The sequence below is a fragment of the Engraulis encrasicolus genome, chromosome 8, assembly GCF_034702125.1.
Source record: "Engraulis encrasicolus isolate BLACKSEA-1 chromosome 8, IST_EnEncr_1.0, whole genome shotgun sequence".
NCBI classification, from domain to species: Eukaryota; Metazoa; Chordata; class Actinopteri; order Clupeiformes; family Engraulidae; genus Engraulis; species Engraulis encrasicolus.
In genome coordinates, this window is record NC_085864.1 from 53,402,852 (window position 1) to 53,426,998 (window position 24,147).

At 43.5% G+C, this 24,147-nt stretch overlaps 1 protein-coding gene across 1 annotated transcript; it reads left to right on the forward strand.

The window, feature by feature from the left end:
* Positions 1-4,575: 4,575 nt before the first annotated feature.
* si:ch1073-429i10.1 (delta(14)-sterol reductase TM7SF2) lies at positions 4,576-22,795 on the forward strand. The gene is made up of 13 exons (XM_063204711.1): positions 4,576-4,616; positions 5,464-5,515; positions 5,695-5,812; positions 7,500-7,756; positions 13,082-13,136; positions 13,714-13,897; positions 16,401-16,522; positions 18,740-18,843; positions 19,584-19,703; positions 20,180-20,348; positions 20,881-20,961; positions 21,606-21,728; positions 22,551-22,795. Exons 2-13 carry the CDS (start codon positions 5,489-5,491, stop codon positions 22,709-22,711), a joined length of 1,521 nt encoding a protein of 506 aa, XP_063060781.1. The 5' UTR covers positions 4,576-4,616; positions 5,464-5,488; the 3' UTR covers positions 22,712-22,795.
* The last annotated feature ends 1,352 nt before the right edge of the window (positions 22,796-24,147 follow it).

The window sequence follows — 24,147 nt, forward strand, 5'->3', positions numbered from 1 at the left end:
GTGTGTGTGTGTGTGTGTGTGTGTGTGTGTGTGTGTGTGTGTGTGTGTGTGTGTGTGTGTGTGTGTGTGTGTGTGTGTGTGTTATCAGTGTGTAAAGGGTGTATGTGTGTATTATGTATTAACAGTGTGTGTGTGTGTGTGTGTGTGTGTGTGTGTGTGTGTGTGTGTGTGTGTGTGTGTGTGTGTGTGTGTGTGTGTGTGTGTTTGTGTGTATATTGTGTGTACTGGGCGTATGTGTGTATATTAACAGTGTGTGTGTGTGTGTGTGTGTGTGTGTGTGTGTGTGTGTGTGTGTGTGTGTGTGTGTGTGTGTGTGTGTGTGTGTGTGTGTGTGTGTGTGTGTGTGTGTGTGTATAAAGGGGAGTTCATCATTGTTGTGCTTAATTGTTGTTATCAATCACAGGAAGGAGAGAAGATGGCCAAGTCCCCAACACACACACACTCTCCCCGACACTCTGCTGAAAAGGTATGCAGACACACACACACACACACACACACACACACACACACACACACACACACACACACACACACACACACACACACACACCTAGAGGTGAACGCACGCGCGCACACACCCTCACACACACACATTAGGGGTGGGTATTGGCAAAGGGTTCACGATTCGATGCGCATCACGATACACATGCCACGATGCGATTCTATCACAATGCATTGCGATTCATGTACTACTGTGATGCATTGCGATATTTACTTCAGTAAATGTGTAAAATACAGCTTATTTGTCAGTTGCTGTGTAGCTTTCTTAAGTCAGTTCATTCTATTTAAGCATTCTATCATCTGGGAGAGAGCTTACATCACAACAGAAATATTACCTATTCTGAACAAAATAACCCGTGGCAAATCGAATTTTATTGTTATCAAATAATCAATTGTCATGAATCCATGCAGTATATTGAGAAAATAAGTATCACGATACCTTGTCATGAATCGATGCATTGTATCGTGAGAGTAAGTATCGCGATGCATCGATATGACGATTATTTTGCACACCCCTAACACACATACACACATCTAAAACAGAGGTGCACTCATGCACGCACACACACAAGCACACACACACGCAACAACACACACACACACACACACACACACACACACACACACACACACACACACACACACACACACACACACACACACACACACACACACACACACACACACACACACACACACACACACACACAGGCTGCAGAAGTGCACGCACACACACACAGAAACATAGACACACTCGCACACATATTGTGCATTTTGTACAGAAATGTAAATATGCACAGCAGTGCACACACACACAAATTCTCTCTCTCTCTCTCTCTCTCTCTCTCTCTCTCTCTCTCTCTATATCTGTCTCTTCTCTCTCTCTCTCTCTCTCTCTCTCTCTCTCTCTCTCACACACACACACACACACACACACACACACACACACACACACACACACACACACACACCAATGCTCTCTCTCTCTCTCTCTCTCTCTCTCTCTCTCTCTCTCTCACACACACACACACACACACACACATGCTCTCTCTCTCTCTGTCTCTCATTCTCTCTCACACACACACCAGTGCGCTCTCTCTCTCTCTCTCTCTCTCTCTCTCTCTCTCTCTCTCTCTCTCGCTCTCTCTCTCACACACACACACACACACGTACACTCTCTCTCGCTTTCTCTCTTTCTTTCTCTCTCTCTCTCTCTCTCTCTCTCTCTCTCTCTCTCTCTCTCTCTCTCTCTCTCTCTCTCTCTCTCTCTCTCTCTCTCTCTCTCTCTCTCACACACACACACACAAACCACACACAGACACACATACACACACAAGCAATGTCTCTCTCTCTTACACACACACACACACACACACACACACACACACACACACACACACACACACACACACACACACACACACACACACACACACACACACACACACACACACACACACACACACACACACACACACACACACACACACAAACACACACACACACACACTGTTACTCACTCCTGAACAACGAAGCTGAAGGTGAGAATTCACATTTTGCACAGTCATTCCACAACACGTTTCTCTCACCGATACACACATATTTTGTATATTTCAAACCTGAAGGTAAGAATTCATGTTGTTCTGCACACATTCATTCTACTACATGTTTTCTCACTGATACACAAATATTATGTATGTGTATATTTCAAAGCTGAAGGTAAGAATGCATGTTATTGCAAGAATTATTCTTCAACACATTTTCTGACTCATGATCAAAATATAACTTATATATCCAAACCCAGTCTTTATTCAGATCAAAAAGTACAGCGTCACCAGTTAATAATATGCACAAACACACACACACATAATAAATAAAACTAAGTGTCAGTAGTGCATGTGGTCGACTTCAATAACAGAAAAACAATTTCAAGAAGATGAACGACGCAAAGGAAAAAAAAGGTGCAAACAAAGAAATGCATTGTAATGGTGAAGTAAAGAAATGTACTTTTTGCTTTAAAAGTCTCTTTAAGAGCCCATAAATCGCCTGTATCAACCACATGCCTGTACACATCATCTTGTTATTATCATACTGTTATTATGGCGATTCAGTGGACAAATATGAACGCAGAAGACATGAAATTTCACCACTGTAAGTATTTAGAAAGGCCAAGTGATCATTTTGTCTATGTTTGTCTATGACCCCTTAAAACTATTTTGCTGTGTGCATATTGCATGAGTCCCTCAGCCATCATTTCGGACAAACAAAATGATGCAGCTTTTATTCTGCTCAGTGTTCACAAATGTAAACTTGAAAAGAAAAAAAACATGTTAATCAGTCAAAAGGAGTTTCACTTACTTTGCCCTATCATTTACCAATTAAAAACTAAAACTTGCACAAAAACACAGTGCATACTAACAACACATTTTGCCTTTGTTTGACTGAAACTAAATGTATAAATGGAAATCATCATTTCCAAATGCATTGCTTTAAAAACTGACCTTGATGATTTCATTGCTGCGTAATTCACCTTCCTAACGAATGCATAATGTGTAGAAATGTTTTATATTTACTTCTCATTAGCCTATGTGCTGGCATGGATGTCTTGCATGCACCTGTGGGACAAGAGCTGTTTTCTTATGACGTGGACTAGGCCCCATCTAGTGGTGAAAGTGTGCATTGCATGTAGGAGCTTCAGGATGGATTCTATGTGTGATGCATGACATATGCATGATAATGAGGGATATTTTTATTTTCTTACTTGCTCTTTTTTCTTACTGTTATTATTAGCTGGGTAGTCATTCTGACCCTGACACGAGACAGAGCCTCATCTCCCATCTCTGTTTTTTGTTGTTGTTTTTTTTTGGGCAATGTGTTTATTGAGCAAACCACTTTTCCATCCCACTCTCATGAACTGAACTCACCTGAACTCATCTGAACTCCTCGTATGAACTGAAACCATCTTAAAATATTATATGGAAAAGGCTAACTGGCCCGCACATTGTCTGCCTATGCATTTGATGCCTATAATCTTTTGTGTTTTCATACCATTTCATGTCAGGGAAATAAATTAATGTTAAGGAAGGTCTCTGTTGGCTCTTTTAACCAAGAGCCACAGTCCTATGTCAGATGCAAAGCCTCCAGGCAGCATGAAGGTTTACACTTGACTAAATGGTAAATGGACTGCCTTTGTATAGCGCCTTTCCACCAATTCGAGCACTCAAAGCACTTTACATTGTATGCCTCACATTCACCCATTCATTCACACTCACATTCACACACCGTTTTTTTAAAAAAAAAGTTTGGTCTTCTTGGTTTTAACAACTCGTAAAAATAGATTCACTCCAAGTTTCAGTTTGTGCAGATTTTTTGGTGTCCACGTTTCAGCACAAAACCGGTGGTAGCATAACTATACAATCACAGTGGCGTGCACAGACATTTTTGGGGGCAGGTGCTGAAGGCGGGTGTATTTGGTTGTGTGGCTGGGGGTGTTGTTGGGGGCATGTGGAACTTCCGTCTGTGTTACTAGCCTATATAATAGAGCCTTTATATTCACATTCTTTGGATCGTGAAGTATTGTCCATATCGACCACAGTACAGCGTCACAATTAAAAAAAAAAAAGGAACTGTCAAAAGGGGGCATTTTTTGTCCTGTAGGGCAAAGGGGCAGGTGCTTTAGCACCACCTCATCCCTATCTGTGCACACCTATTTGTATCATGTACATATACCTTAGTGCAGATACTGTGTGGTAGTGATGATAATAATGCCCGTCTAACACCTTTGATCAGTCAAGATCCGTTCATGATTTTTGGAGGGAAAGTGTTGTGTGTGAATGTGCAAGTCCATTCTTTCTTCACATTCCTGAAGTGCAATCAGCTGACAAAATTGCAGGGCCACATGTTGACACACACACACACACACACACACACACACACACACACACACACACACACACACACACACACACACACACACACACACACACACACACACACACACACACACACACACACACACACACACACACACACACAGATGTGGAGGAAGCGTCGTCTTGCAGATAAATACCTCCACAGCAACGTCCATCTTGCCAAATCCCAACAGTCGCCTACTGGTAAGAGACACTTTAATTTCACTGTTTCTTAGCACTACAATATGTTGATTTTAAAGGTGCACTGTGTAATATTTTTAGTTCAGTTCATATTTTCATTTTTTCGCTTTGGTGTAAAAAAAATCTATTAGTGTCAATACCAGTATTATAAGTCAGCCTATGTTTAGATTCATTTTATTTTATAATATGCATTTGTACAGGTATGAACAATTCGGTTAAAATAAAGAAACAAACAAACAAAAAAGAACACTTGCATACTGACATAATATGTCCTTGATCAGTTTAGATGACTGGCTTTCTACGTGTTTAAGTAGGAGTAGTACTAGTGAAGGCATAGGGAACAACCAGCCAATGTCAACCGAGCAGTGTCAGTTAGCTGATTATCTGCCATTTAAAAGTCAGAAATCATTAATGTTTTTAATTGTAATGTTTTATTTTTGTTTTATTAAACAAATGTGTGTACAAATGGGTATTATTTCTAAAGTTGTGTAAGAATAGGCACCTATACTGCAGGTGCACATTTTATCAAAATTGAGTTTAGACTGAAAATGGTAATCAGAAAACCTTCTTGATCGTGTGACAAAGTCTTATGGTTCAAATGTGTTTTAGAGATATTGCCACGTCTAATCTGCAGTAGCTACAATATCCAACCTTAAGGCTTTGAAGACATTTTTCTCAGTCTCAATGTTGGCGTAGTTACTGCACTTTGACTTTCTTTGTCAGTATAGCAGAGTATGCATGCATCATTGCTAATTAATCATTGATCGTAAACACTGTGGCTTATTTATAATGTCAATATATTTAAGGTGCATGAAAGTTTGAATTCAGTCCCTCTCTTTTTGTCTTCCAGACTAATTTAAGTGTCAGTAGAAAACATGAATGGACACGCTCATTTAAATGGGGTGAGTGATTTGTTCGTTCATTCGTTCATTCATTCATTCATTCATTCATTCATTCATTCATTCATTCATTTATTCAGTCATTCAGTCATTCAGTCATTCTCTTTTAAACACACACACACAGTTGAATAATTATTTCATCACACGGCGCCACATACTTGCTAATCCATTTCCCCACATAGGTCACAGGAAGCACCGCAACACAATGTCACAGAAATGAGGAAGAGCTGGAGAAAGATGCTGTGAATCGCCCTCATGACAAGATGGAGGAAGAGGAAGAGGAAGCATGGAGCAATGCCCGTGGGTGCCGCCGTTGAACTTTTGCACTTTTAGTGCTCTCTGTGTGTGTGTGTGAGTGTGTGTGTGTGTGTGTGTGTGTGTGTGTGTGTGTGTGTGTGTGTGTGTGTGTGTGTGTGTGTGTGTGTGTGTGTGTGTGTGTATGTCTGTGGTGGTGGTGGTGGTGGTGGTGCGGAGATTTACTTGTGGGTATTGTGGGTATGTGTGTGTGTGTCTGTGGACGAGTTATTTGCCAGTAAGCCTATATCAGAGAGAGTAGATAAGAGAGAGGTTTCGCTGGCCCATTGTTTCCGTGTTCTACTGTCGCAAGGGGGAGGGGGGGAAATCCACCTTTAGACAGACCTAAGGACTGTTCTATTCAATGCTAGGAGCATTATGACACGCCCCTTTAGGCAGACCGGAACCTGGTCATGTTAGGTGCCCATAGAAACCTATTATGTTGGCATGTCTCTATATACTTAAAGAATCTCTGCCTATATCATGTGTGTTATTTATTATTATTTTACTACCCTGTTGTACAGTAAAATAGACACCTAGTGCTATCTTATATCAGCCTGGGAACTCCCATACTGCCTTTAGTTCTACACAATCGTTTCGATCTGAAAGACATCTCACTTGTGATTAGGTCTGGTGGTAACCAGGCAAATCTTATATCACCATCCCTGCGAAATGGGAAAAGGTGGAAGGTCTTGAACGCTAAACCTGGTGCATTAATATTTTATATGTTTCAACACAAGACACATGTTTCTGTACACTGTCCCTTTTACTGTGAAAAAAATAAATAAATGTAAGGCCCAGCCGTGGCTGAATCGGCTGGGCACTGGCTTGCTACACCGGGGACCCGGGTTCGAGTCTGACCTGGGTCATTTGTAAGCCTGGTGAACCAGCGCCACCCGCTGGACGGCAAAATGTTTTGTCTACGGGTGGGTCTGGCCTCGCATAATGATTCAATGAAGCCAGAATGCCATGAATCTGGCAAACCAATTACAACGCAAAGATGTGTTTTGAATCAAAGCGGGCAGGGTTTTGAGGGAAGGTTGTTCTCATCAACAATCTTCGGATGTATTATGCATCGAGGCCAGACTAAATTAGACATCCACATTTAGTCTGGTTTATCAGGCTAGGTCATTTGCCGATGCCTCCCCGTCTCTCTCTCTCCCTACTCACTTCCTGTCACCCTCGTAACGGTCACAGGAGGACGTCACGAAAATAAAGGAAATGGGCCTTAGGTCAGAGAGTTGCAGGTTTGAATCCCAGCCTTCCACTCCCGGTCTCACTCTGCTCCAGGGACTGTAACCAATACCCTGTACTTAAAAATAACAAAATCACTTTTTTCTTTCTTTTGTTGTTCTTTTTCTTTTTGTTCTTTTTGTTTAATTGAGGTCTATGGAAAATACCCAGTAGGTATTAGTCAATTAGGCCTAGGCTTACTTATTACAAATTAGCAATCTGTTAACACTGTCAAGCCACAGCCCATTGACATTTTATACAAAAATAGGCAACTGCATCTTTTGGGGGAAATCCTGGCAGCAAGAAGGGAACGGATTGAATTGATTCGGAATGAATCGAATCGAAATTAATCGATTCAAAGCCCTAAGAATCGAAATCGAATCGATACAGGAACATGGCTGCGATACCCAGCCCTAGTCTGAACAGTAATAAGAGTTTTATCTTTGTGTGGTGTGAACAGGTATAGTTCGAGTGTGCATGATGATGACCCCCTTAGTGATGCTGCTGTATGAAGGCTGTCGACCTGCGGAGGCTCGCTGGGCCAGTATGCCATCCTGTGATTGGACAACGCTGCTGGGTGACATCACCAAGCTTTCCTCTGATTGGCCCGCGCTGCCGTGTGACATCACCATGCCCTTCTGGGATTGGACAATGCTGCTTGTGGTCTGTGTGTATACCGTGATGCAAGGAGCCCTCTACTATCTCCCCTTCGGTGAAGTACGTCACTGAATTAGTTGTGTCCATTCATAATCTGGATGCCATTTCAAGGGGGTCAAACTCAAATTTTGAGATTAAGTTGTGGGCAGAGCTCAATATTTATTCAAAAGTGCACTGAAATTGTGTACACACAGTACACACACTAAATTATTGAAGCAAGACAAATAACACATTCCCCATAATCCCATCATATCGACACTATTGTTTACTTCTATGTGCTATTATGTACTGCTACACTAGTATGGACTCAGTCGTAATTCATGTCATATTTTCTATATATTAATGGTACATGTGGGCCAAATGTAATACACTGGTCAAATTATCCTGTGGGCCAAATAAAATTACTTCACAGGCCAAATTTGGCCATCCCTGTGATTACACGTACCCATAGAGATAGAACACTAGATTATGTTGTATATACTATAGACTACTGTCAGTGGTTCTCAATCTTTTTCTTGTTTAAATCCCCCTTACTCGCATCCGGGACAAGCCACACACCCACAACCCCAAATTCTACCTGAATAGTCACACTAAAATAATGTCAGTCAGCCAATAAAGTCAGTCAGCCAAGATCGGTGCTGACCCCTGGAAAGGCGTGGGAAATGCGCGTCGACCTGGACAGGCAACTCAGCTTCCCAAGCGAAATTGTGCAATCTAACCTAAGGCCAGACATCGTGATGTGGTCCGGAGCTGTCAAACGCGTCCTCATCATTGAGTTGACTGTTCCTTGGGAAGAAGGGATACCAACAGCACATGAGTTCAAGCGCCTCAAGTACACCGAGCTGGCAGCGGCGTGCAGGGAGGCAGGGTGGGCAGCATCCATACATCCAGTGGAGGTTGGGTGCAGGGGTTTCGTCGGCAGGTCAGCGATCCAGCTTCTCCGCGCTGTCGGAACAACAGGGGCAAGTCTGCAGCGAGCGACCAAGGAGCTTGCAGAAGAGGCGGAGAAGGCAAGCTACTGGTTGTGGCTGAGGAGGAAGGACGGTAGATGGGGTCAAACACCCCATTAGGGTCAGATGCAGGGAGTGGTTGGGAGACGTCCCAAACCGCTTGCCCCCCCACCTGGAGATGTTCTGGCTAGGGGGCGAAACATCAGAGAAAGGTGGCACCAGCTGAGGACCTTGCATCTGACCCAAGTGCACTGGAGGAGGTGCGTCAGGCAAACGCCAAGCAGGAAATACCACCTTAACCTGTACATACTACTGACACATCCGGGAGACCGGTGACTACTGCGAAAGAGCAGTTGGAAGCCAGGGAAGACTGGCGGGCATCCGGGAAAGACCGGAGGACAGCGGGAGAGACTGCACCAGGAGTGGGCGGTTAGTCACCCTACCCACTGGCTCCCCAAGCGGGCGCCATCCGCACCGACTACGAAGACAAATAAGAAAAAACAACCCGAGGGCCCTCCGAGAGGCGGGGTGGAAGATGGGCCCACCAGGACGGACCAAACGGCTACGAATGGAATGGACAATGACCACGAGAAGTTCCTCCGAAAGTGTAGTTGCGGGTGGCAGAAAGTGACCTCACTCAGAGGCTTGCATATCCATCAAGGAAGGATGAAGTGCTGCAGGCACCCCAGACAGCATAACCGCGCTGCTTCGGCAGGTCAGACGGCAGGGACCCAAAGCCAGGGAGCAAACCACAGTGCAGCAGGACCCAACAGTGCTGAAAGGGGAGCAGCAGAGGAGGCAGGGCAAGAGATGGAGACAACAAGCCTAGAAGAAGGACACACTGTCCCCTCTTCTACCGGACAACCAGGAAGTAAGCCCAAGCAGTTAGAGCAACGCAGCAGGATCAAGTGGCCGAAAGCCAAAGAACGACACGCCTGGAGCAAGCTTGACAGAGACCTGAGCAGCATCCTGGAACATACCTTGAAAGGTAAAGTGGAGGACAAGCTGAGGGCCCTCAGTAACATCTGCTTCCAGGAGTGCAAAAGCAGGTTCGGAGAAGTCACAGGAAAGCAAGCCACACGTTCACTTCCTAACCAGAAAGGACGAAGGGAAAGAATGATCGAAGAGCTCCTCTGCAACAGACGGCACCTCCGGAAAAGGTGGAGGAAAGCATGCCCAGAGGAGAAACCCGGTCTCAAGCTGCTGTGGGAAGAGCTAAAGCAGAAGCTTGCACACCTCCGTCGCGCAGACCGGATCAGGAAGAGGAGAAAGAGGAAGGAGAAGGAGAGAAGAGATTTCTTCAAGGACCCATTCAAGTACGCCAGGCAGCTGCTGGATGAAAAACGGAGTGGAAAGCTGAACATCTCCAAGGAAGAGCTGGAGCTGTATGCAAAGACCAGCTACACTGATGCAGCCAGAAACACACCACTTGGCTCCCCAGGCTACATCCCACGCCCACCACCTCCAACCATTGCCTTTGACATCTCTCCCCCAAGACAGGGCGAACTTGCAGAGGTCCTGAGGAAAGCAAGATCAGCCTCGGCACCTGGGCCAAATGGACTCCCCTACAAGTTCTTCAAGAACAGCCCACAAGTGACAGCAGTCCTGTGGAGGCTCATGAGGGTGGCTTGGAAAAAGGGATCCATTCCGTCTGAGTGGCAGCAGGCAGTTGGTGTATTCATCCCGAAAGAGGCAAACTCTACCACCGTCAAGCAGTTCAGAAGCATAGCTTTACTGAACGTGGAGGGGAAGCTTTTCTTTTCAATCCTTGCAAGGAGGATGACCAACTTTCTGACTGCCAATGGATACATCGACACAACTTGCCAGAAGGCGGGGATCCCAGGGTTCCCTGGATGTACCGAACACTCAGCCGTGATCTGGGAGCAGATTCAACGGGCCAAAAGGGAGCGCACTGACCTCCATGTGGTGTGGCTAGACTTGGCCAATGCATACGGGTCAGTTCCGCACAAGCTGATTGATTACGCGCTGGAATTTTTCCACATTCCAACGTCAGTCAGCAGCATCATAGGCAGGTACTTCAGCAACTTCCATATGTGCTTCACCTCAGAAGGCTCTGCAACAGGGTGGCAACAACTGGAGGTGGGCATCGCTATGGGCTGCGCAATCTCCCCAATACTCTTTGTGGCTGCATTCGAGATCATCCTCCGCGGAGCGAGACAAGTTGTAGGGGGTTTGAGGCTACCATCGGGAGAGAGGCTCCCTGCACTGAGAGGGTACATGGACGACGTGACAACCATCCTACAGACGGCTCCATGTACATCCAGGGTTCTCAAGCGCTTGGATGAGCTTACCCAGTGGGCGAGAATGAAGATCAAGCCAGCCAAGTCCCGGAGCCTGTCAATCAGAAGAGGAGTAAGGACCGATAGGGTGGTGTTCACGGCAGGAGGGGAGAGGATACCCCTGCTATCGGAGCAACCTATTAGGAGTCTTGGGAGGGAATACACCGCTGACCTCTCTGACAGGCAGATGGGCAAACTTGTGCAACAACAACTAGGTCACGGCCTGGCCAGGATTGACAGCAGCCAACTCCCCGGGAAATTCAAACTGTGGTGCTATCAGTTCACACTATTCCAGCGTGTGATGTGGCCACTTAAAGTGTGTGAAATACCATCATCCACAGCCAGCAAGCTGGACAGCATTGCGAACACCTACATGAGGAAGTGGTTGGGCCTCCCTCGCTGTTTTTCTAACACAGGACTGTTCGGAAAGAACACACTTCAGCTCCCATTGAAGTCAGTGGGCCTTGGCTACAAGCAGGAAAAGGCCCGCCTTGTGTTCGATCTGAAGGAGTCCAGGGACCCCACGATAAGAGCTGCGGCAGTAGCCGTACGAACAGGGCGCAAATGGAGGGCCCAACCAGAAGTGGATCAGGCTGTCAGCAGGCTACAGCACAGAGAGATCACAGGGAGAGTGCAGGTTGGCCGGGCTGGAGTAGGCTTCGGAGAAGCAGTTACCTTCTGGTCAAAAGCCTCAAGGGAGCAAAGGAAGGCCATGATCGTGGAAGAAGTTGCTCGAGGAGAACAGGAGCAGTACCTCATCAAAGCCGTGTCCCAGGGAAAGCAAGGGGCGTGGACCAGGTGGGAGGACACTGTCAACAGGGTCATTACCTGGCAGGACATTTGGCAAGCCCCACAGGCACGTCTCAGCTTCATGGTTAGAGCAGCTTATGACACTCTGCCGTGCCCCCAAAACCTTTCCACCTGGTTTGGGAGTGAGGACAAGTGCCCTCTGTGTAAAAGCGAGAAAGCAGGCCTCCAACACATCCTGGCATCATGCAAAGTGGCACTGTCTCAAGGACGGCTCCGATGGCGACACAACCAAGTGCTCAGGAAGTTGGCAGAGCACTTGGAGGTGAGAAGAACAGCGGCTAACTCCTCAACAGCCAGCTCAACACCTGCCATCTCCTTCGTACGACCAGGAGAGACCCAGCAACTGACACAAGTCAGTCAGCCAAGATCGGTGCTGACCCCTGGAAAGGCGTGGGAAATGCGCGTCGACCTGGACAGGCAACTCAGCTTCCCAAGCGAAATTGTGCAATCTAACCTAAGGCCAGACATCGTGATGTGGTCCGGAGCTGTCAAACGCGTCCTCATCATTGAGTTGACTGTTCCTTGGGAAGAAGGGATACCAACAGCACATGAGTTCAAGCGCCTCAAGTACACCGAGCTGGCAGCGGCGTGCAGGGAGGCAGGGTGGGCAGCATCCATACATCCAGTGGAGGTTGGGTGCAGGGGTTTCGTCGGCAGGTCAGCGATCCAGCTTCTCCGCGCTGTCGGAACAACAGGGGCAAGTCTGCAGCGAGCGACCAAGGAGCTTGCAGAAGAGGCGGAGAAGGCAAGCTACTGGTTGTGGCTGAGGAGGAAGGACGGTAGATGGGGTCAAACACCCCATTAGGGTCAGATGCAGGGAGTGGTTGGGAGACGTCCCAAACCGCTTGCCCCCCCACCTGGAGATGTTCTGGCTAGGGGGCGAAACATCAGAGAAAGGTGGCACCAGCTGAGGACCTTGCATCTGACCCAAGTGCACTGGAGGAGGTGCGTCAGGCAAACGCCAAGCAGGAAATACCACCTTAACCTGTACATACTACAAATGAATGTGATTAATTATAATGTCTTTTGCTTGAATCCTTACCTTCATGAATTTGCTGGGGGCTCAAACATGTGTTTTAATTTGGATTTAATTGTGGTATCCTGTTGCATGTGTTGTTGGGCTTCTGTTGCTGCGGCATGCAGCTCCAGGGGCCAAAGGTCAATGTTGCGCAGTGCAACATCCAGCATCAATGGGTTAATGAACAATGAAAAGGCAATATGCACATTGTCCTGTAGATGGCAGCAAAACCAAAACACCAACATGATCTCACCGGATGCCATGAGCACCAGGGGCAGTTGACAGCATTATTTCTGTTTTTTTCTAGGTAGAGCATCGGGGAAAGGATAAGGATGGAAATGCCTTAAAGTACAACTGTAATGGTAAGGACACAAATAAAGGGAATACTACAGAGAATAAGGCAATGCTAAAAGACTGAATTAACCCATTGTGTAATAACCTTTTTCCATTCGAGGGACCAGGATTCCCACTGCACTTTAGGCCTATATTGAAGGCAACCACCTTTACAACAGACCCCAACTTCACTAGGTCGCCTGTAAATATAAGTTGATTGTATTGTAAATGTAATTTCTAACATTTCTTTACAAAACATGTAATTTAATGTGAAGCTGCATAACATTAGAATTATGTTGGGGGCTAGATAAGACGGATAACAGAGGCTCCCCACCCCTGCTCTAAATGAAATATAAAGGACCAACAGTGAACCAGAAAGTAATATCTGATAGTGCAAGTGCAGTGAAGAATAATTTTCCATTTGTCCCTTCAAAAGGTTTACAAAGGTTTTGTGCTGAGCTCAGCTGTGTTGGTGGGCATGTGGGGATCTGTATGTGTGTGTGTGTGTTTTGAAAGTGGCTTGAGTCAACTTCATAGTTGTGATACTGTGCTATATACTGTAAATATATGGTGTATTGTAATGTGTTGTATTTGTCCCTCCTAAAGGTTTACATGCGTTTGTGCTGAGCTCAGCTGTGTTGGTGGGCATGTGGAGTGGTGGTGTGTTCAAGGCCCAAGAGGTGACAGCCAATATCTACTCTCTTATGTGGGCCTCCTACCTCTGCTCCCTACTCATGGCCTCTCTCCTATACCTCCACTCATCACCTCACTCTGGTAAGGTTTTACACCAGTTATTAGTAGTAGTAGTAGTGGTAGTAGAACTTTATTGTCCCCAATGGGGCAATTGTATTTGCAGTACAGACTCTGGCACCAGACACAAGACACAGACAGATATAACAGACAGCAACAAGCAGCACAAATTAAAAAAAGATAAGTAAAGATAGGTAAAAACAAATAAAATATTACTACTTATAGCACACACTACACCAAGGCTGGATGACTGGGTTAAAACCTCACCCCATTTAGTGCTTTAATGGCTTGGGGGATAAAGGAAAACTTTGACCTGTTAATTGACCTGTGTTATTATGTGGGGCTCCTACCTCTGCTCCTTACTCATGGCCTCCCTCCTATGCCTCCACTCATCACCTCACACCGGTAAGTTTATACTTTTATTATGTGGGCCTCCTACCTGTACTCATCACCTCACTCTGGTAAGGTTTTACACCTGTTATTATGTGGGCCTCCTACCTCTGCTCCTTACTCATGGCCTCCCTCCTATGCCTCCACTCATCACCTCACACCGGTAAGTTTATACTTTTATTATGTGGGCCTCCTACCTGTACTCATCACCTCACTCTGGTAAGGTTTTACACCTGTTATTATGTGGGCCTCCTACCTCTGCTCCTTACTCATGGCCTCCCTCCTATACCTCCACTCATCACCTCACTCCGGTAAGTTTCTAAGTTTATTATGTGGGCCTCTTACCTGTACTCATCACCTCACTCCGGTAAGTTTCTAAGTTTATTATGTGGGCCTCTTACCTGTACTCATCACCTCACTCTGGTAAGTTTCTAAGTTTATTATGTGGGCCTCTTACCTGCACTCATCACCTCACACCGGTGAAGAACTCTCCATAGCCACAATGCAGAAGTGTATGAACTAGAATCAATCAATCAATCAATCAATCAATCAATCAATCAATCAATCAATCAATCAATCAATCAATCAATCAATCAATCAATCAATCAATCAATCAAAATGACTTATATAGCACACATAACTGTCATTCCATGTGCTAAAGATTAGAGAAAGAGACTATTGTGTTATAGACAGTAGATAATTAAGTAAATATCACCGAAGGCAGATGAAAATAAAGCTGATTTTAATTTCTTTCTAAAAACAACATACTGCTTCTAATTTGGACAGTAGAAGTAGAAGCACTCGTACTGATGTAATGATGTAGTTACCTGCAACACTAGCAAATGGTCTTTATCAGGGGTGTAGGCAGAATAATAAAACAGGTGGGCCCAGAAAAAATTGGACGGGCCCAATCCGAAAGCGTGTAGGTAGATATTATAATACCGCGCTCAAAAATGATATTTTGACGTTGAAATCATAGAAATCACAGAAGATGAACCAGACTTAATGATTAATTATCGCTCAGTGCTATGCCATTAGTTATAGTTAAATGAAGCAACAATTGACTGTCAAGTGCGAATGGGGAGGGCCTGGATGTCAAGGCCCACCCAGGCCCACCCTTAGCGACGCCTATGGTCTTCATACACCAGTTATTCCACTCTACCAAATTCACTAGTTTCTTCGCCTTGGCCTGTCTCTTATACCTGCTCTCGGCTAAAAAAACAGCCATCACCGGTGAGGAACTCCCCATATCCACAATGCAGAAGTGTATGAGATAGAAGTAGATGCGTTCTTACTGATGTGATTACCTACAACACTAGTGAATGGTCTTACATGGTTTATACACCAGTTATGTACAATATGTGAACACTAATTATTCAATAAACACAGAGAAATAGCTGTAAGTATATAACACACATAACTTAGTCACTATTCACTGTAAGCCTATAACACATACCCGATGCCTTTTACGCGAAGGCACTACCCGGTCTCGGGAATTCGGACCACAATATGATTAAATTAAGCCCTGCCTATGTGCCTAGGCTCAGGCGCGAGAAAGTGAGGAAAATGAACGTGAAATGCTGGACTGTTGCTGCGACTGGCGCACTCCAGGAATGCCTTGCAACCACGGACTGGGACGTTATAACGGATGGGACAGATAATATCAATGACGCGGCGTTTGCCATCGCCGGATATATCAAATTCTGCGAGGACACAATAATTCCCCAAAAGACAATTAAAATGTTTCCAAACAACAAACCTTGGGTGACGCCGGAACTAAAGCAACTTCTCAACCAGAAGAAGAATCTTTTTAAATCAGGGGGTTCTACAGAGGACAAAAAGACTGTACAAAGAAAGATTAAACATATGATCAAAGACTGTAAAGCTGCATACAAACGTAAACTCGAGGGTTTCTTTAACAGTGACCCAAGACGAGCATGGCAAGGGGTACAAACCATAACAGGGTACAAGCCCAAGAACCATCTAATGGCAGTAGACAATGAGCTTGATATGGCTAATAATTTAAATGATTTTTATTGTAGGTTTGATGCACATGATTTTAAATTAGAGCAGCACTTGATTACCTCAGAGGTTAAAGGTATGGACTGTGCAAGTATGGACATCTCTGTTGAAGATGTCAAACTGTCTTTCAGACGATCAAACCCACGCAAAGCTACTGGGCCGGATGGTGGTGTCAGTAACAGGACTTTGAAAATGTGTGCAGAGGATCTGGCGCAGCCCTTTCAAAGACTTTTCCAGTGGTCCATAGACACTGGTGTGGTCTCCAGTCTGTGGAAACAATCACTGATAGTCCCAGTGCCTAAAAACAACAGATCTAGAGAACTCAATGACCTGCGCCCTGTCGCACTCACATCCACTGTTATGAAATGCTTTGAAAAAATCTTGCTAAACCAACTTCTCTCTGAAGTGTCACACTTACTAGACCCCTACCAGTTTGCTTACCGGGCCAAGAGGGGGGTGGAAGATGCTCTTCTTACCCTGACGAACAATGTGCTCGAGCATCTTGAACAGCCAAAGTGTCTTGTCAAAATTGTATATACATTGATTTTAGCACTGCTTTAAACACAATTCAACCTCATTTGATGGTGAGAAAGTTATTGGACTTAGGTGTCAACCCCAGACTGATATTGTGGATTAATGATTTTTTTAACTGAACGTAGCCAACAAGTAAGATTTAACTCCCACATCTCCTCACTGAAAACTATTAACACTGGAGCACCACAAGGTTGCGTTATTTCACCAATTTTATATACACTGCACACTAATGACTGCCAGGCATCCTCCTCAGGATCACACCTTTTTTAAATATGCGGACGACACAGCACTGGTGGGCTTTTTACACCCAAACACTTTTTTTCTGTTGAATGTTTTGAAAGGGAGGTTGAAGGTTTTATCAGGTGGTGCACGGACAATTTTTTACAAGTGAATGTTAAAAAGACAAAAGAAATGGTGATAGATATTTTAGCAAAAAGCCAATGTCCATCTCCCCATCTAAGATCAATGGCGAACAGATAGAGAGGGTCGCATCATATAAGTACCTAGGGATTGAGATGGACGACAGAATGTCTTTTAATCAATGTGCACAAAACAAATGTAAGAAGTTGCAACAGAGAAATGTTCTTTTTAAGGAAGCTCAAAGATTTTTAAACTAGAGTGGCAGTATTCTTCAATTATTTTACCAATCACTTTTACAAAGTATTTTATCATTTGGACTTATTTGTGTCTATGGCAATATGCATGTGCAGGACCACAAAAAATTGCAGCGCATCATCAAATCGGCCACAGAGTGATTGGTGTTGACCAGACATCTGCAGTTGAGTTGTACAACGAGCTTATTTTAAGAAAGATGGACCAAATTTTAACTGACCCTACACATCCCCTTTACCCAAAGTTTGTAAAGAGTACTAGGTTAAATGACAGACTCCTGCAAAGAACAATCAGGACAGTAAGATACCAAAAGTCATTTGTACCCACAGCGATCAGGCTATGTAACAGCAAGCCCCAAAGCAACTTCAGCACTTTAGTTCTCTCACTTGCCCCTATTTATTTATTTAATGCATTTTTACACAGCACTGTTTTTACTTCTATTGTTTTTACCTATTGTTATTGTTATTTCATTTTACATCAAATGTTCTTATCCCTTATTTATTTTAATGTGGTATGTCCAGCGTCCACTGTCTATGTGTTGTAGTATGTCCTGAGGAGATGTGAAATGTTGACCACTTGAGTTTCCCCCTGAGGGATAATAAAGTTTACCTTGACCTTGACCTTGACATAACTGCATAATGTATTCACTAGTCTCGGTAAGCATAACATATAACTCATAGCATTTTCACTACACTGTAAAACTTAACATCCAGTTAAATGTAAAAAAAAAGTAAGTTGCCGTGCTGCCCTATGTATGTAAGTTAAAGGACCAGTTCAGTCAATTTCAATATGCTGTTGTATTGCTCACGCTACCCTTGACTTGTCAGTACCCGGTGATGCCACATTTTTCGGCTCAGCCCTTTCCGAGATATGAGTTATTCTAATGGGGGCAGCGTTTGTTTACATTTTTTTTTTCAATTAACATAGGCCTACTCCAATTTTTTTCTCATAAGGTACTGCTGTTTGCTAGTTGTCTGCTGATGTTGTATAACCTTTCGGATGTTTTTGGGAATAAATAAAAATGTTTTTATGAAATGTAAACAAAGAGCTGCCCCCATTACAATGACCAAGATCTCGGAAAAGCCTGAAGAAGAAGAAAAAAAACCCTCCGGTATTGACAAGTCCGGGGTAGTGTGAGCATTACAACTGCATTTTGAAATTGACTGAACTGGTCCTTTAACTCAACTTGAGGAAGCCTGGAATTGAGTTAAGTCTTGAGTTGAGTTAACTTACAAATTTAAAGCAGCAGGGCAACTTAATGTTTTATGTTTAACTGGCTGCAATGTTTTACAGTGTATTCACATTTCATGTTGTTGTATCTCAGGCTCCTCGATCCGAGCGTTTGCTCTTGGCCAGGACATTAACCACCGAGTATTTGGCATCAACATGAAACACTTCTTCATGGTCAGGATCGGATTCATGGGATGGGTAAGTTACATTACATTACATTACATTTGTATTCATGGGATGGGTTACATTACATTACATTGCATTACATTGCATTGCATTTGGATTCATGGAATTGGTAAGTTACATTACAATACATTACATTACATTGCATTGCATTACATTACATTACAATACAATACATTGCATTGCATTTGGATTCATGGAATTGGTAAGTTACATTACAATACATTTCATTACTTTGCATTACGTTACAGTACATTGCATTACATTGCATTACGTTACATTGCATTACATTACATTACATTACATTGCATTATGTTACATTGCATTGCATTACGTTACGTTACATTACATTACATTGCATTACATTACATTACATTACATTACATTACATTGCATTTGGATTGATGGGATGGGTAAGTTCACGTCTTCTGACGAGCTGTACATATCCTGTAGTCCAGGTATTCTCAAACTGTGGGCCAGTCGCCTAGCGAGCCAAACCCCTACAGCAAAACGGGAGCCAATTCAATTTGCGGCCGCTAGGGGCGTATAGAGTTCTGGGCTAGTGGCCCAGGGCCCTGAAGGTATTCCTAGGCAGGGCCATATTAGGCTAATACACCTCATAGGTGCCCAATTTATGAAAAATATTTGTAAAGCTTGTGTCATGTCATGCCCCTTCACTTGTCAACACTCACGGTTTAGAAATTCCTGTCATCCGTAATCATGTGCTGAATAATGGAATGCTGTCTCGTGTGAAGGGTATGGTCGTAATATGTTACCTGTTGGCGGAGCTGGAGAAAGATGGCGTCGTTTCTCTTCCAATGCTCCTGGTGGTGACCTTTCAACTCCTATACATCCTGGATTTCCTTGTAGATGAGGTAAGTGCAAATTATGTTTACCCATAATACTAAAATAAGTCATAAGTCATACGTCTTCAAACTTGAGAAACGTGATTGTTGGAAGCTGCTGTCACTCACGTGATTGGCTGTTTAGCTTCTTGCCCCTGTTCACATCGCAAAATGTTTGTAAACGGGAAACCTATCTATTAATAAAGAAATTGTATTTTCTGTTATTATTTGATAGTGAAAAAGTGGATCGCACTCAGGTTCTTCTTTTCTTCTTTTTTATTTTTTTATTTTTTTATTTACATGGCAGCAGAAGTTTAGACAAACGTTTCGGCTGTTGCCTTCGTCAGTGTCTCATCTTACTAAGCTACTTCCTGAGTTTTATCTAGGCGTCTCCTTAGCTCACCTGTTGCTGATTGGGGATGACGCAGTGCGCGCTCCCTCCCTGTTATTATTTGATATCAAATCACGTACTGTGTATTGTTGATGTATTGTTTTGTGGTCGCTAGGCGTCAGTGTTGCCTACCAAGGAGTTTACGCAGGACGGGATTGGCTTCCTGATGATCCAGGGGGAGTACATCTACATTCCATTCTACTCTAGCTCCGCCCCTTACTTCCTGCTCCAGAGGCCCGGGGCCATCAGCCTGCCCGCTGCTCTCCTCATCTGTCTCCTCTATGGTACGATCCGGATTAACATTGATGATTTTCAGAATAATAATAATGTTACTAATAATATAAATAATAATAATTGTAATAATACTACCACTACTAATAGTAATAATAATAATAGTACTCTGTCTCCTATTTAGTAGACACTGGATTAACATTGATAATAATGATGATGATGATAAATAGTATGTATGTAAATAGAAATGCACTAGTGCAGACCTCCGCTAAGGAAGGTGTTTGATAGAGCATTTGACTATGCTACACCCTATTTTTATTTTCAAGTCTTTCCGCCTTGTTTTTGGGGTGTTAGAAACTGGAATGTCAAAATTCGGCCTATCCAGCAATGGCGAAGAGTCTTTTAAAAAAAATCCTGGATCCACATCGTGATCCGGATCACCACCAAAATTTAATCACTTGTTCCTTTAGTCATTTTCAACAACTACACAAAATTTCATCAAAATCCGTAGGCCTACATAGCTTATTGGTAATCTGTCTATTCTATGGTATACAGCGGATTGTATTGTGTTCTGTCTCTCCATAGGTCTTGGTTTCATCATGTATTATATTTCCAATGACCAAAAGGACCGTTTTCGCAAAGACCCGAGTGACCCAACTATTGCAGGTAATGAACGTACTACAGATGTACCTGCTTTGCCTCTGTGACTCCTTCTTGTAAACTGTCATTTAATGTAGTTTAAAGTTTTAACAACATTGGTGTGTGTAACCCACCCACAGTGTTTTAAACAGTGTTCCAAAAATAAAAAATCACAGACAGTCCCCATTGACTCTCTGAAAAGTCACAAGAACGTGCCATGACATTATGTCTGATGTCAAAGCGACACACACGACTCTCTCTCTCTCTCTCTCTCTCTCTCTCTCTCTCTCTCTCTCTCTCTCTATATATATATATATATATATATATATTTATAATGCAAAAGGGCAGTGTGAGCTACTTTATAGAGATCAGAGCTACTCTGCAGCGCTGGTTAACTTTGAGAAACACTTCTGACGGCGGGGCAGAGCTACAGTTATGTAGGAAATCAGCCGTTAGATGAGGTTTTTAGTTGCCAGAGATAAGTCACTACCACAGATGCAAATTAGCTTTGTAGCTAACTCTGGTACTGGAGTTGTCCTGTAGGCTACATGGCCCCTGTCAAATAAACCAATAAACTAAACTAAATCTAGTCTAAGTCCCTCAATTTTATATAAATCTACTCTGAAATATTGAGACCCCATTTTCCCTGTGTACTGGTTGTTCTGCTGTAGGTCTGAAGACCATTGCCAGTCCCAGTGGGCAGGACCTGCTGGTGTCAAGCTGGTTTGGATGGGTGCGGCACCCGAACTACTTAGGGGACATCATGATGACCTGGGCTTGGACACTCCCCTGTGGTAAGGTTGACCTAATTTTTTTCTTTAGTTTTAGTAAAGGTGCAACGTGTTAGGAAAATAGTTATTAACGTTATGAAAAAAAACAATTGTCGTCGCACACTCAGAACTTCATGCAGTACTTTTAAAGGAACAGACCACCCTTTTTTGATTTTCACATAATTGCAGTATCTCCAAGCATTATTCATGAACGTGCATATAATTTTCGTCTATGTGTTTGCATTGCCGCGTTTGACAGTATACCCAAATTAGGCATAGTAATGCAAGTCTATGGTACAAAATAAAACACCATCAAATGTACTTCTAAACCACTTTAAAATGAATGTAACATTCACCAGAGTGTAAAACAGCAATTTAATTCGGTCCAGTGATCACTTGTGGCTTGATGCTAAAGATACCAGTTACTTTCAGTGATTATGCTAAGCTATGCTAATCATTCTGATCCAATAAATCTAAGTACTGAAAACACAGAGAAGAAAATGTTATGCACATTCATGAACAATGCTGGGAAATACTGCAAATATGTGAAAATCAAAAAAGGGTGGTCTGTTCCTTTAATAAGACCAACTGTTTTTAATAAGGTTGCCATAATTGACATACACGTACATTTCCGTTCTTAATGTTCTTATTGAAAGTTCTTCTTGCCCACTGTAAACAACAACAAAATGCCGAAGTATTGAGTAGCTTCTTCAAGAGCTCAACGTGCAGACTCTGAAAAAAACCCTTCATTTGCTAATTTTCTCAGAACAAGCAAGTACAGTCATTGATTAAGACATGCTTCTTCTCTTCCTGTTGTGATTGGCCGGGTTCCGATGGGTTCCGCAGGGTTCTCCAGCGTTCTGCCGTACGTTCCGGCTCTGCTGTGCACCAACCTGCTGCGGGAGAGGGCCCTGGAGATGGAGGAGGGCTGCGAGGAGAAGCACGGGGAGGCCTGGAGGGAGTACTGCCGCAAGGTGCCCTACCAGCTGATACCCCATGTCTACTGAGGGGGCCTAACCTGTATTAGTGTTACTATTATTATTATTATTAAAATTATTATTGTATTATTGCCCTATCAGCTGATACCTCATGTGTACTGTGGGCCTAATGTAAGGCTGATACCTCATGTCTACTGAGGGGGCCTAACCTGTATTAGTGTTATTATTATTATTATTATTATTATTATTATTATTATTATTATTATTATTATTATTATTATATTGCCTTCTCATCTGATATCTCATGTGTACTGAGGGGGCCTAATCTACTGAAGAGGCCTAATGCACGGCTTACACCTCATGTCTACTGAGGGGCACTAACCTGTATTAGTGTTATTATTATTATTATTATTATTATTATTATTATTATTATTATTATTATTATATTGCCCTATCAGCTGATACCTCATGTGTACTGAAGACTAGTGAAGGGAGTACTCCCGCACGGTGCCCTACCAGCTGATCAACTGATGCCTCATGTGTACTGAGGGGCACTAACCTGGCCATCAATCTGCTACCTGTAATGTGACTTTCAGTGTCTTGAAAAGCTCTGAATAAAACCTTTGTATTGTTATTATTGTTATTATTATTATTATCAATAGTGCATACTGAAGATGGAGCTGCAACTGCCCAAGTTGCTCCCTAATATGTATGGACGGAGCACTGCCACATTCGTCGTTCCAGATGCCAAAGGTCAAGCAGCATATACACAGCATCAGGCTAAAATAGGTTAATGATGTCTTGTATGAATGCGTTTATGTTTGGTGACCTTAGGTTGTTTTGGGTATGCCTTGAGAACAGCTGCTTTGAGGATCGCTCTGCGCATCTTTTGGTAGCCGCAAGCAGTGTTGCCAGGTTTTCTAGACAAATAAGCGACTGACGTCCTAAAAACAAGCCCAAAAGAAGCGACTGAGGGGCGTCGTGAAAACAAGCCCAAAAGAAGCGACAGAAAGGGTGGGTTGTCAGTCGCGTGCCTGGTCAGGGAAGACCTTGCTCTTTGTGGGGATCTGCGTGGCAGCTAAAATCCCCACAAGTGACCACAGAAAGTGGGAGTTAACAATATTGTAGTAGGGTCACGTGTAAGGATGAGTGAGAAAAAACAAGTTGCCATTGAGAAACACATTCAAATCACCACCAGAGCAGGAGAAAACTGCAAGCCCAACTCTGAAAAGAACAAGCCCAAAAAAACCGCAACCCGCGACTTTACAAAATTAAAAGCGACTGCTCAAAAAAAGAAGCCCAAAGTCGCGTATAATAAGCGGACTTGGCAACACTGGCCGCAAGCTGTATACGAGGGGGATGAAGGATGAGGAACTGTATGCTCAGAAAAAAGTGGTGACGGTAACACTTTAGAATAATGGATGCAAAAAAGCATTATAAAGACTTAATAAATAATTAACTATTGATGAACAAAACATTAACAAACGTTTGTAAATGATTAGGAA

Bases quoted from the DNA above. Each gene is read 5' to 3' on its own strand.
- si:ch1073-429i10.1 (XM_063204711.1), top strand. From the start codon at position 5,489: ATGAATGGACACGCTCATTTAAATGGG. The intron at 5,813-7,499 runs GTGGGTGCCGCC...TGGTGTGAACAG, and splicing joins GGAAGCATGGAGCAATGCCC to GTATAGTTCGAGTGTGCATG. The intron at 7,757-13,081 runs GTACGTCACTGA...GTTTTTTTCTAG, and splicing joins ACTATCTCCCCTTCGGTGAA to GTAGAGCATCGGGGAAAGGA.